General features: G+C 40.1%; 3 protein-coding genes and 1 long non-coding RNA gene across 4 annotated transcripts; 1 reads left to right on the top strand and 3 right to left on the bottom strand.

The window, feature by feature from the left end:
* Positions 1-1,960: 1,960 nt before the first annotated feature.
* LOC117613125 lies at positions 1,961-3,201 on the bottom strand. The gene is made up of 2 exons (XM_034341770.1): positions 2,553-3,201; positions 1,961-2,241 (listed from the first exon to the last, which is right to left on the bottom strand). The coding sequence occupies exons 1-2, from the start codon at positions 3,079-3,081 to the stop codon at positions 2,213-2,215; spliced, it is 558 nt and encodes a 185-aa protein (XP_034197661.1). The 5' UTR covers positions 3,082-3,201; the 3' UTR covers positions 1,961-2,212.
* A 1,061-nt stretch (positions 3,202-4,262) lies between these two features.
* On the bottom strand, positions 4,263-5,105 carry LOC117613126. The gene is made up of 2 exons (XM_034341771.1): positions 4,809-5,105; positions 4,263-4,726 (listed from the first exon to the last, which is right to left on the bottom strand). The coding sequence occupies exons 1-2, from the start codon at positions 4,956-4,958 to the stop codon at positions 4,499-4,501; spliced, it is 378 nt and encodes a 125-aa protein (XP_034197662.1). The 5' UTR covers positions 4,959-5,105; the 3' UTR covers positions 4,263-4,498.
* A 340-nt stretch (positions 5,106-5,445) lies between these two features.
* On the bottom strand, positions 5,446-7,817 carry LOC117613122. The gene is made up of 3 exons (XR_004583666.1): positions 7,572-7,817; positions 6,619-6,682; positions 5,446-5,507 (listed from the first exon to the last, which is right to left on the bottom strand). It is a non-coding gene; the product is annotated as an uncharacterized LOC117613122 (long non-coding RNA).
* A 2,568-nt stretch (positions 7,818-10,385) lies between these two features.
* Positions 10,386-13,409, top strand: LOC117613123 (receptor like protein 22-like). Its single transcript, XM_034341768.1, has one exon. It carries the CDS (start codon positions 10,386-10,388, stop codon positions 13,407-13,409), a length of 3,024 nt encoding a protein of 1,007 aa, XP_034197659.1.
* Positions 13,410-13,736: the final 327 nt, after the last annotated feature.

Genomic DNA, 13,736 nt, shown 5'->3' with positions numbered 1-13,736 from the left:
TAATAGTTCTCCATCTTCATTATTTAACTTGAGATTTTGTTCCATGGGGAAGAAAGTAGGACGTGCACCAATAAGACCTGAGTCTTTCAAAATGTCAAGTGCATACTTCCGTTGGCTCAAATACAATCCTTTTGGAGAACGAGACACTTCTATCCCAAGGAAGTATTTTAAATCACCAAGGTCTTTTAAATGAAAACGTTGGTGCAACAAATTCTTGATAATTGATATAGTAGCAGTATCGGTACCTGTAATAATAATATCATCGACATATACAAGTAAGAAAATTGAGGACTTACCTTTGTGACGATAGAAAAGGGAGTAATCTGCTTTAGATTGAGAAAATCCCGCATCAAGTAATGCTTTGGAAAATTTTGCAAACCAACACCGAGAAGCTTGCTTTAATCCATAAAGTGATTTGTTAAGACGGCACACCATATTTCCCCCTTTGCCGTGAGAACCTGGAGGGAGCTGCATGTAAACCTCTTCATGTAAATCACCATGAAGAAAGGCATTGTTGACATCTAATTGTTGAAGACACCAACCCTTGGCAGCGGCCAAAGATAATAAAACACGAACGGTGGTAAGCTTGGCAACAGGAGAAAAAGTTTCATGATAATCAATCCCTTCCATTTGCGTATATCCCTTGGCGACGAGGCGAGCTTTGCATCGTTCAATAGTGCCATTAGAATGCCGTTTTATTTTATAGACCCACTTGCAGCCAATGGCTTTTTTATGAGCAGGCAAGGCCATGAGGGTCCATGTATGATTAGCTTCCAAGGCAGCAAGTTCACTTTGCATAGCTTTACGCCATTCAGGATATTTAATGGCTTCATCAAAAGTGTTAGGCTCAACAATGGTAGTAATAGAAGCAAGAAAACTTTGATGTTTAATAGAGAATTTGTCATAAGATAAATAATGGGATAAAGGGTACCTGGTGCCATGTTGAACCGGAGTTGAGGAAGGAAGATCAACTTGAGATTGGTAGCAGTGGTAGTCACTAAGGTAACCTGGTGGCTTTCGATGGCGAGGAGGAAGGGGAGTAGAGTCAGACGGTGTTGGTATAGATGGAGGAGAGGAGGACGGAATAGGAGGGAGAGAAGAAGTATGTGATATTGGGGAGGAATGGGTGGTAATTGGAGACGGAGGAGGTGTGGTCTCTGTAATGGGGTTAAGGGGTGGTGTAGGTGCGGAAGCAGTAGCATGATCAGAGGGCTCAAATTCTGGTATAGGAAGAGGTAAGACACTAGGCATGGTATTTGTGTGGGATAAATTGTAAGGAAATACAGTTTCATAGAAAGTGACATCACGTGAAGTATAAACCTTTTTAGTGTGAAGATCATAAATTTTGTAAGCCTTTTGAGAAGGTGGATAACCAAGAAAAATGCCTGGTGTGGCTCGTTTATCAAACTTTGAGTGAGGGGAAAGATTATGCCCATAACAAAGGCAACCAAAAATACGTAAATGTGCATAAGATGGTGACTTGCCAAAAAGAACATCATAAGGTGTTTTTCCTTGTAAAATTTTTGTGGGCAAACGATTAATTAAATATGTAGCAGTAAGAACACAATCTCCCCAAAAAGATAAAGGTAAATTCGATTGGAAACGAAGAGAACGAGCAATGTTTAAAAGATGACGATGTTTGCGCTCGACAACGCCATTTTGTTGCGGTGTTCCCACACAACTATGTTGATGAATGACACCAAGTGAAGAAAAAAAATGTTTAATGGTGTGATTAAAAAATTCAGTTCCATTATCGGTACGAACTTGGCGAATAGTGAGATTAAACTGTGTTTTAATCATAGCAAAAAAACGAGGTAGATAGGTAGTGACTTCATATTTATGTTGCATTAAATAAAGCCAAGTACTACGAGAATAATCATCTACGATGGTTAAAAAATATTTAGCACCAGAAAGAGCAGGAACAGAATAAGGACCCCACACATCACAATGAATCAAATCAAAGCAAGCATTCGTTGAAATAGTACTTGAGGGAAAAGAAAGTCTACAATGTTTAGCCAAAGGGCAAATGGTGCAAACATGATTATTAGGAATAGAAATTGTAGAATGAAAATTTTGTAGGTGGGGAAGAATAAATTTAGATGGATGACCTAAGCGCCAGTGCCATAGATTGAAACTCGGGGAAGCAACAGCGGAATTAGCAATAGAGGGTACATCAGGAGCCAAATAATAAAGACCACCACGTTCCAATCCCTTACCAATCTCCCTCTTCGAACTCAGGTCCTGCAAAACACAATGATCAGAATAAAAGGTAATAAAACAATTAAGTAGCTTAGTGAGTTTGCTAACGGAGAGAAGATTAAAATGAAAATCAGGTACCAATAAGACATTATGTAAAGGTAAAGAGGGTAAGGGTTTGGAAGAGCCAATATGAGTAATATTAGATGTTTGTCCAGTAGGTAATTTAATAGGAGCAGTATGAAGAGTGGTCATGTTGTCTAACATATTAGAACTAGAAACCATGTGATCGGTGGCGCCGGAATCAATTATCCAAGAACTGAGATTGAATGAAGAATGAAAACATAATGGGTTACCTGCAACATTAGCCATAGAATTATTTTTACCGGATGGCAACATGGCAATCAATTGATTGTATTGTGCATGAGTTAGAGTTGGTGCAGCTGGAGTGCTAGTGGTTGCTGCGACAAAAGAACCAGTAGAGGTAGTATGTGAGGAAGAAGAATTGGTCTTGGCAGTACCATTCTTCTTTTTGCAATGAGACTGTGTATGCCCTGCTGTATCACAAAATGTGCAAAACATATAATTTTTGCTGGCAGGATTTTTGCGACAACGAGATTCTGAGTGACCGTCGGTATCACAAAATTTGCAATGATAAAATGGTTTATGAGACTGCGGTCGATTAGCCGCCATGGCAGATTGATCGAGAGATGTTGTGATTACAGGTTGAAGAGAACGTTGGCGTTCATCTTGTAAGAGTAAGGAGTAGGCACGATTGACAGTGGGCAAAGGATCCTGAAGAAGCATATTACTACGAACCCCAAAATAAGATTCGTTCAACCCAGCCAAAAATTGCATGAGATGCTCTTCTTGAATGTGATTCATGCTAGTTTGAGAGGCTCCACAAGTGCAAGAGGTTAACGAAATATATGAAGATAACTCATCCCAATAACCTTTCAAAATAGTATAATAAGAGGCTATGGATGAGTTACCTTGTGTATGATTGGCAATGGCGCTACGAATCTCAAAAATCCTAGGAGCATTCTTTTGAGAAAAACGTTCACGGAGATCGTCCCAAACTTCGCGTGCTGTAGCGGTATAGATAACACTATTGGATATCTCGGGAGAGAGAGCGTTAACAATCCAAGATAGAACCATGCTATTACACCTGGTCCATTGATGAAATTTGGTTGAAGCATCCTCAGGTTTGGCAATACTGCCATCAATGAACCCAAGTTTGTTTTTGGCGTCAAGAGCCATCCTCATGGCACGAGACCATGTAGGATAATTGTCACCAAGCAGCAGCTGTGTAACAAGAATCACACCAGGGTTATCAGAATGATGTAAATAAAGGGGAGAAGAAGCCGCATATTCTGTGGACAGCGGCGTGTCCTTATTAACTGATTTCTTCCCATTAGATTTGGAAGAAGCAGTGGAGGCAGTGTCAGACATGGTTGAAAAAAAAAACGTAGGAAGAATGAAAATTTTTAATGGATCAATACAAGCTCTGATACCATGTAAAAATAATATATCGTATATTTGTTATGTATTTGCAATACAGAAGAAGACAAATATATATGGCCCATAAGGCTACCTAAGGAAGGTAATTTAAAACCTAAGTTAAAGGCACTAATTTGTACAAGCCTTAACAGAGAAGTTGACTATTCCTATACAAGGTAACAAATAATGTACAATATATTTTGTAATAGAACTTATACATCATTTTCAATTTGTCACCTTAAAGAAAAATTTAAGCGAAATGTCACCTTAAGTTTTCAAAATCCATGATTTGTCACATGACTTTAACATCATCCAATTTTCCAGCCATTTAAAAAGGGATTTTTAGTCTTTCCAATATGCAAACCCTCTTTTTTTTTTTTATAAAAAAAAAATTATAATTTAAATATAAAGCTATGTAAACCCTCTTTGAAGCTCATTTTGTTGTTGAAGAAAAAGGAGTTAAAACCCCAAAAGCAAGGCTTTTACTCCTGAAAAACACTCAAACTTTATGATTTCAATTTTTTTAGGGAAATAATCATAGGTACTAATTCAAATTTGAGAAAGAATTGACAAAAGACATTATCTGGAGATTGATATACAAAACAAAAGTAGCCAAAATGAGTTCACAAAATTGGTTCGAAACGTGACCAAGTCTACAACTTGTACCAAGGCCACAAAGCTACAACACTTCACGACATAATCCCAATTTTTATCTGTTTGTAAAATAAACTTTGCATGGTACCAAGACCAATTAAACCTAAGTGCTTTATGGTTTCCATATGTTATTCTTCTTGGCATACGACTAGGTGTTGGTTTTCATTGTGCTTGCTCTTGTAGAAGAAGAACTTGGGTTTGAGACTTGTGTATTGGATTCAGACATATATATTTCTTGCAGATTGTATTCCTCTTGGTACAGAGTGTGCTTGATTTGCTGTTCGGTTTCACTTGTCCTATTTCCTCCATTTGTCTGTAACTGTTGTTGGCCTGGATTTGCTGAAGTTTGCCCTCTTGGATCACCTTCTCCATTCACCTGTACCAAATCAAATTTCATTGCCAACTTCTCAACGTTTAATGAAATAAAAATAAAACATAAAATCTCATTTTCTTTATACCTGAGCACTTTTTCCTTGCTTCTTCCTTTCACAAGTAGTAGCATTATGGCCTTCTTGGCCACACTTGCTGCAGTTGATGTTGATGAAGCATCTCCGAAGTTTGTTTGGATTTGGAGGTCGAACCTCATCTGGCTCCCTACATCTGAGCATCCATGGTCTCCTAGCTTGCTTGTGATATTTGAGGGTTTTAATAGGCTGATGGTTTGTCACTGGCCAATATTCTTCACCAGCCACTGGGTTGATATAAGGCTTGTATGCTCTTAAGAATGCTTGTAGCCATTTTTTTTTGGGGGGGGGGGGGGGGGGTGACAGAACGAATTTCAGAGACCGGAGCGGACCCCGTCTTTGTTCCAACATCACCCCGATGCCGGGCCCACTTACTAAAAACCGAGACTCTTTACCAAAAATTTTGGCAGAGTCCCCCCTGTAAACTTAAGAAACCCAACAGAATTCAACCTGCAATAAAATACATAACCATCCCAACCAGCAGCATGCTTTAAAGCGAACAAACAATTTACAATAAAATGGCCTCCGGCCTCACAAATCAAACCCCAACAGGGCGATAACAGAGCATGTCTAAGAACTTCAATTTCAACAAAACAGAGTTCAAAGGAAATAACATGAAGAAAGAATCCTACGAAGACTCAAGGCTCGGAAGCGCACGATCCGGCTCTGCTGCGGAGCTCAGTCAACTACTGGCTGGGGGGCGCAAAACAGAAAATTGTGAGTGGACAAAAATAAATTCAGTTAAGTGTAAACCAACGTAGTATAACCCCACCGTTTAGAAAACCATGCAAGAAATTCCATGCATCTCAAAACCTTCATACTCCAGTATATATATATATATATATATATATATATATATAAAATATATATAAAAACAAATCAATACTCGATGCCAAGTCCAACATCCATAAAGAACGCTTTATAAAACCCACCAACCAAACTTATAAGTCCCACAACCAAACTCTCGAAAGCGTACCCATTGGCACGACCGGCAAAGAAGTATCCTCACCGAAAAACATAAATGAATGGATTATATATATAAATATATAATATAAGAGATATATATAATATAAATATGACCATCACCTAGTTGTACCGGGGAAACAATCCAACCGGGGGATTGTTTGACTAGTCACCCTGGCAGAGTCCTCATGATGAGTCCTCAATCCACCATGTGACTAGGGAACGAGCCGTCCAACTGGGGGACCAACTCTCAGCCAGCACGTACCGTCGATAACCTCAAAACCCGTACGTCTGTGATCAGTCCTACGCGCGCAGACTACCCAATCAAGGGTCTACAGCAACATCCCGTCAAGGATGCCCCGGGTTCCGATTCTTCCAAGTATCTCAAGTATCCGTATCCAAGTTCCAAACCAGGGAGGTACATAGGGTAGTGCTTATAGCACACCACACTGACATTCTACACTCACCACTTTCCACAATCTCATCTCAACAACCCAAGTACCTCGCACATAACCAAATATATATAGAAATCCTCAAATCCATATATTCATACTCAAGATACTCAATATGTTAAAACCCAAAATATATTTTCAATGCCTCATAAAAATATCCCTTTCAACAACTGAATAAATAATATATCCAAAAATACCATTTAAAACATCATGCATAATATTTCTCAAAATCCATATAAATATACTTTCAATATCCAACTATGCCAAAGCGCTATATAGACATCAAATTCAACCCATGAATATAATATATTCAATAAATCGTTTAAACATTATGCATAAATCTTTCATTAATAAAACCATGCATAAGATTTAAAACAAAGTCCACTCACAAGTAGTCCCACGCTGCTTGACCCTGAGAGGGTCCCGCCTGCTGCGTATACGTGGTCGGAGTACCTAATTCAGAATACGTACACGAGATTAATACGAAGCGTTTCGAACGAGTACTTTGAATTAAATATCCTAATTTCCCAGTTTTTTAGTAAGTGCACTAGGAACGCAACGTTCTAAGGTCCAACTACCCAATTTGGACGATGGAACAGCTTCGGGAGACACTCGGTCAACCGACGGTCAAACTTCCCAATTCGGGTCAACCGGGCCCACGGGACCCACGACCTCCATTTTACAATCCGAAAGTTCCTAAAGGTTCCCCAAGGTCTAAGATACCCGTCTCGCAAGTTTGGTCCGAAACGGACGGTTAGATCGCTTACGATCGCACGATCGGACGGTTAATATAAAACACAAACTTCAAGTTATTGAATCGGAACATCCGGGGTTCCGATTCACGATCCGCGAAATCCTATACGATCCTAGGAATACCTAGAACAACATATTTTAATTCGGGAAGGATCTAACGGTCGGAACCTATCGAACCCGGATAACGCACAATATGCGAAAATCCGTTCGATAGTCAAACGACATCCGAATTGAGATCCGCGAAATCCTATGCGCTCGTGACAACCTAAGGATCTCATCGGGTTTATTTGCAGCCTCACTGGCTTCGCCCACGCGCCGCCACACGCGCCGGTAGCACGTGGGTGTGTAGAGAAATTTCCGGCGACGGAAAAATCTCCACACCCGAGCTCACCCTTCCGGCTACAGATTCTACTCGACGAGTGGAACACATTATTCAACTACACCAAGGTCCAATTCGGACGGCAAGTGGTCGGAATCGGCGTCGGAAACTCACGGTTTTAACCCGGAACTTCACGGCCTCGATCCGGCAACCACCGTCGACATGGTCGTCGTACAACCTAAGAAATGGCTAGAAGGGAAGTAGAGCTACCTGTTCCAAGTGACGGCGCAGCTCGAGATGGCCGGAAACGTCGTCGGCGACGTCGGCAGTTTCAGCCTGTTTTCACGTCGTCGCCACCGCCGTTTGGCTGGTTTTCGATCGGAGAAAAGGGGGGGGCTGGGTAGAGGAGGAAGAGAGGAAACTTTTGCAAGAAACGGCACCTCAAACGGAGGTCGGACGGCGAAGTTCTCGCCGTCTGAAATTCCGGCGAAAATTCGAAACGGGGAGGGGGGTTCAGCCGCGCGGGAGAGAGAGAGAGAGAGAGAGAGAGAGAGAGAGAAAAGTCAGATATTTTAAACCCAAATTTAGAAATAATTACGGTTTTGCCACTGGAAGTGTTTTGATCGTAACTTCTTCGTTACAACTCCGATTCAAGCCTACCGCGTGTCTACGAATTCGTCTCAGTACCACCTACCCAAAAATACCAGTCGTTGCCCCAAACACTTTCCGGGCAAGAAAAAGACCAATTTACCCCTACCCTAAGGGTAAATTCGTAAATTCACTTATTTAATTTAAAATAGGAATTAAATTCGGAGTCGGGGTGTTAGGGGGGGGGGGGTGGTGTGGGGTGGTGTTGTTGTGGTTGTCTAACAAGATATCACATTCTGACGTAGTCCTAAAATGGGATCTACTCCAATGCTTTGCAGGCTTGTCATCAAACCATCCTACTGCGCTTCCATCTTCAATTTCCATCCTAGTCATATGTGCTTTAAACCCAGGAATGGTGGTTGCCCTTGCTGCTTCCCAAAGTATTTGTTTAAGTGCCATTCCATTGTGACCTTTCTTGAAATTATTATCCAAGTGTCGAACACAGGCACACTAGGAACTAGGTCTTCAACAGCTCATTATCAATCCCATTATCAATCCTCAAATCATTGATTAGTATCTCTAGGAACCAAGTCCACGTGCACCTATTTTCTATTTCAACTATGGCATACATGCCATTATTGGCATCTATCCCAATAGCACAAAGTAATTCACCACCACTCTTAAATTCATCTGAATTTTCAGGCTCTATTTCAACATCCCCAAATTGAAAACTTAAGGTGACATTTCGCTTAAATTTTTCTTTAAGATGACAAAATGAAACTGATGTATAAATTCATATGACATTTCTACAAAAATCCCTATTAAATCTCATGCATCAAATTTTGCTCTTGTGCTACAATTACTTATGACTGTGAGAATGTGAAGGTAAAGAGTCCCACATTGGAAAGTTGTAAAACCTAACAAGGGCTTATAAGGAGTTGGGCTACTCCCCCCCATTGCCAATTGGTTTTGGGGTGGAACCTCAACTTCCTTCACAAGGGCTTATAAGGAGTTGGGCTACTCCCCCCCATTGCCAATTGGTTTTGGGGTGGAACCTCAACTTCCTTCAATGACCCACGCTATTGTAAAAACCGACGATATATGAAGTTTAATTTTCTTTTCACTATAGATAAACATAAACGTTTTAATTCCTCATAATAAGAACAATATGAATCACTTGAGATGGTTGAATAAAATTAGTCTCCGTGAACAATAAGATTCAATCAAGCCTTCTAAAGCCAATTTCTTGCCAGCACCGACTAAATCACAAAAATGTAAGAAAGGAAAAGACTTAGTTTTAGTTAGCGGCAATTAAAAAGAAAAGTTAAAAAAAAAAAAAAAAAACTAATAATGCGATAGGAACTAACGGTTCTATTTTGTAAGCAAATAATAAATAAATAAATAAAAGTTCAATAATGATCCTATAAAATAATCTAATTTCTGAAAAGAAATATTTAAACTTACCATGACGAATTGGTCTAATGACCTTTGCAAACACGACAATTAACAAAGAAAAATAAGAACATGCATTTATGGATACCCCAGAGCACGTAAGTGGGATGGGACACTTGAAGAAAAATACGAACATGACTCATCATGCATCGAATTTCCATGCTTACTTTTTCCTGGTTACAGACGGAAGAAGACTTCAAAGTCAAGCCATATATTGACATATATATCCACCACAAAAGATTAGATATTATTAAAGCTACATCATTATTAAAGGATCACATGCAAATCACTTTCATCCATCCACCGTGACTACCGCATGAGCTAAGATTGATGGCAAAATGTGAGTTATTTTCTGAGCGTTTGGGGTGGGGTCAAACTTAGGACTATTTCTAACATTGGAAAAAATAAAAAAAACCATTAAAGCGGAGGAATTCGTCATTTGATTCCGAATGTGATTAGAAAGAAAGAAAAGAAATAGAAAAACAGAACCGTATATCACGAGTCAATATGGAAGATTGACGATAAGTCATCAAAGTACCACCAGAATTTTAGACCAATGCCACCAGAATTATGGCTTTGTTGCAATTTAATGCTTGCAAAATGAATTGTATCAATTTGCCACCTTCATGAAATTTTTTGTTGCAATGTGTGGCATAGTCTAAATTTTTCTTTTCTTCTTTTTTGTCCAAAACTTTGTGCGTGATTTGCATGTGATCCTTTTGAAGGGTATTTTAGCATCCAAAATATTTCTCGTCAGTTGTTCATCACTTTCCCTGATCATTATTAAAGCTACATCATTATTATTTTTCTTTTGTCCTATTTTCCCTGTTACTGCTAAAAGATTAGATATTGGTAGAAGACTTTCAAAGTCAAGCCAGCAGCGACAACAATGACGTAATCTCATCAAAGCTAGGAGGTGTTCCTTTTTCACTTGTATATTCTTATTCTACCATGCATCAATATATATTAAAGCCACCACAACCTTTCTTTCTCATCAGTTGTTTGTTCGTCACTTTTCCTCATAAGCTAAAATGTATTTCCACAATGAAAACTTTGATGCATTACTTGTTCCTCCTCTGCTTCAATATCCTCCTCCCTGCAGTTCACAGCCAGTGTATTAAAGACCAGCAACAATCATTGCTCCATTTCAAGAATAGCCTTCAATTTCCTAGCCGTGATTCTGTTGATTCATACTCAACCAAGGTTGTATCTTGGAATTCAAGCACCGACTGTTGTTCTTGGGTTGGTGTAACTTGCACTAGTAATGGGCATGTTGTTGGTCTTGACCTTAGCAGCGAAACTATCTCTGGTGGCATCAACAATGCGAGCAGTCTCTTCCATCTTCAACATCTTCGAAGCCTCAATCTGGCTGATAACAATTTTAACTATGGCACTCTCATTCCATCAGCAATCGGAAAGCTTGTGAACTTGAGGTATCTAAATTTATCATACAATTATGGTTACTCGGGGAAAATTCCTATTGAGATTTCACGCTTGACAAGGTTGGTTGTCCTTGATATTTCCCAGTGCGACTCCCTTGAGGCCCCGAATATAAGCATCCTGTTTCAGAACCTCACAGAGCTTGCAGAGCTGTATTTTGACCATGTACATTTGTCAGCACAGAAAGCTAACTGGTCCCAAGTGATATCATCTTCACTGCCAAAGCTGAGGGTGTTGAGCTTGATTCTTACTCGTCTTTCCAGTCCTATTGATCAGTCTCTTGGTAAGCTTCAGTCTCTCTCCGTGATTCGATTGGGTCAAAACAATATCTCCGGTCCAATTCCAGGATTCTTTGCCAACTTTTCAAACCTGAGGGAGTTGGACTTGAGTTCGAACATCATCTCCGGTCCAATTCCAGGATCGTTTGCCAACTTTCCAAACCTGAGGGAGTTGGACTTGAGTTCGAACATCATCTCCGGTCCAATTCCAGGATCGTTTGCCAACTTTCCAAACCTGAGGGAGTTGGACTTGAGTTTGAACATCATCTCCGGTCCAATTCCAGGATCGTTTGCCAACTTTTCAAACTTGAGGGAGTTGGACTTGCGATGGAGCAATATCTCTGGCCCAATTCCAGGATCCTTTGCCAACTTTTCAAACTTGGGGGTGTTGTACTTGACAGGGAACAGCATCTCCGGTCCAATTCCAGGATTCTTTGCCAACTTTTCAAACCTGAGGGAGTTGGACTTGAGTTCGAACATCATCTCCGGTCCAATTCCAGGATCGTTTGCCAACTTTCCAAACCTGAGGGAGTTGGACTTGAGTTTGAACATCATCTCCGGTCCAATTCCAGGATCGTTTGCCAACTTTTCAAACTTGAGGGAGTTGGACTTGCGATGGAGCAATATCTCTGGCCCAATTCCAGGATCCTTTGCCAACTTTTCAAACTTGGGGGTGTTGTACTTGACAGGGAACAGCATCTCCGGTCCAATTCCAGGATTCTTTGCCAACTTTTCAAACCTGAGGGAGTTGGACTTGAGTTCGAACATCATCTCCGGTCCAATTCCAGGATCGATTGCCAACTGTTCAAGCTTGACGGTGTTGGACTTGAGTTGCAATAGCATCTCCGGTCCAATTGAACTATCCTTTTCCATCTATTATTCAAAATTGGAGGAGTTGAACTTGAGTTCAAACCAACTCCAGGGGCAAATCCCAACTTCCCCACCATTTGCCAACTTTTTGGATTACTCGAGAAATAATTTCAACTCTATACCATTAAACATTGGTGATTTCCTCATAGAGACAGTGTTCTTCTCTCTTTCAAGCAATAACTTGCATGGGCTCATTCCAGCATCAATATGCAGTGCCTCAAATCTTCAGGTTCTTGATCTATCCAATAATTCTCTGAGTGGCATGATTCCCCAATGCTTGACTGCAATGCGTCATCTCAGTTTACTTAACTTAGCGAGAAACAACCTCGCTGGATCTATTTCTAATCTTGAAGTTACTGAAAACAGTTCATTGCAAATTTTAGAAATCGGTGGAAATCAATTAGGTGGCCAGGTTCCAAAATCTCTAGCTAAATGCACTATGTTGGAGTTTTTAAACCTTGGAAACAATAATATAACAGATAGCTTTCCATGCTTGTTGAAGAACATTTCCACCTTGCGTGTCCTTGTTTTGCGGTCCAACAACTTTTATGGAGGCATTGAATGTATCAACACCAATGATACCTGGTCAGGGCTTCAAATCATAGACCTAGCTCACAATAGTTTTAGTGGTGAAATACAGGGAATAGTTTGGAGAGCATGGCAAGAAATGATGGCTACCAAAGATGGTTCCCAGTCGAGAATCCATGTTGGATCACAGAGAATCCACGTTGGATCACAGATAAGCAGATGCGTTTTACTTCCTACCTGCATTCCGCCTAGTCGTTCTTTTGAGCATGGTATAAGTGCAACAATTACCAACAAAGGGTTAGACATGGTTCTGGTAAATATTATATATACCTATACCTTGATTGACTTCTCAAGCAACAACTTCAGTGGACCAATCCCAAAGGAAATGGGAGAATTCAAATCACTACATGCCCTTAACTTGTCCCGAAATGCATTCACGGGCAAAATCCCATCCTCATTTGGTAACATGCAGGCACTCGAGTCCTTGGACTTGTCACAGAACAAGCTGAGCGGGCACATTCCATCACAGTTGGCAGAGCTTACTTTTCTTTCGTTCTTGGATCTCTCATATAATCAATTGGTTGGCAGGATCCCAACCAGTAATCAGTTTTCAACATTTTCACCATCCTCCTTTATAGGTAACAAAGGACTATGGGGGTTTCCTTCGACGGTGCATAACAAAGCAGGATTTCCACCACCACCAACAGTGAATGGAAGTCCTCCAAAATCTGGACATCATCATGAGGTTAATTGTGATCTTATAATTGTCGAAATTGGATTTATATTTGGCTTTGGAGTTGCCGTTGGGTCACTTGTGTTGTGCAAGAGATGGAGTAAGTGGTATTACAATGCCATGTACAACATCCTTCTCAAGATATTCCCTCAGCTGGAAGAAAGAATTGGTATTCATCGAAGACATGTTCACATAAATCAAAGGTGGTGGAGACGTTGAATTGATTAGAAGGAACAATGTAAGTTTCGACTCCTTGTTAATTATGCCTAGGGTATTTTAAGATCCAAGAAATAAGAATTGTGCCTGCCTTTCTGGTGTGTATCTTTTATATTTTATTTTATATTTGTGGAATGTAGCAAATATCCCAAAAAATTATGATTGTATGATACTTGGAGTTTCAAGGTTATTAGAACACATTAAATCCTAGAACAAAGCAACTCTACTTTTGGCTCGAAATTTCCTCAGCAACTTCATGTCCGAGGTGGGACCAAACATATCCAATCCAAGATCATGGAAATCAATAGGTGTAATTGTCAAGCCCACAAT

Source organism: Prunus dulcis, unplaced genomic scaffold (genome assembly GCF_902201215.1).
Source record: "Prunus dulcis unplaced genomic scaffold, ALMONDv2, whole genome shotgun sequence".
Lineage (NCBI taxonomy): Eukaryota > Viridiplantae > Streptophyta > Magnoliopsida > Rosales > Rosaceae > Prunus > Prunus dulcis.
Note: the sequence above shows the minus strand (reverse complement) of the source record. Positions and strands in the feature narration are given on the sequence as shown.

Excerpts from the sequence above, each read along its gene's own strand:
- LOC117613125 (XM_034341770.1), bottom strand. The coding sequence starts at position 3,081 with ATGAATCACATTCAAGAAGAGCATCTCATGCAATTTTTGGCTGGGTTG. Across the intron at positions 2,242-2,552 it reads TTCTATGGCTAATGTTGCAG|GACCTGAGTTCGAAGAGGGA; the intron begins GTAACCCATTAT and ends TGTGTTTTGCAG.
- LOC117613126 (XM_034341771.1), bottom strand. The coding sequence starts at position 4,958 with ATGCTCAGATGTAGGGAGCCAGATGAGGTTCGACCTCCAAATCCAAAC. Across the intron at positions 4,727-4,808 it reads AGCAAGGAAAAAGTGCTCAG|GTGAATGGAGAAGGTGATCC; the intron begins GTATAAAGAAAA and ends GATTTGGTACAG.
- LOC117613123 (XM_034341768.1), top strand. The coding sequence starts at position 10,386 with ATGAAAACTTTGATGCATTACTTGTTCCTCCTCTGCTTCAATATCCTC.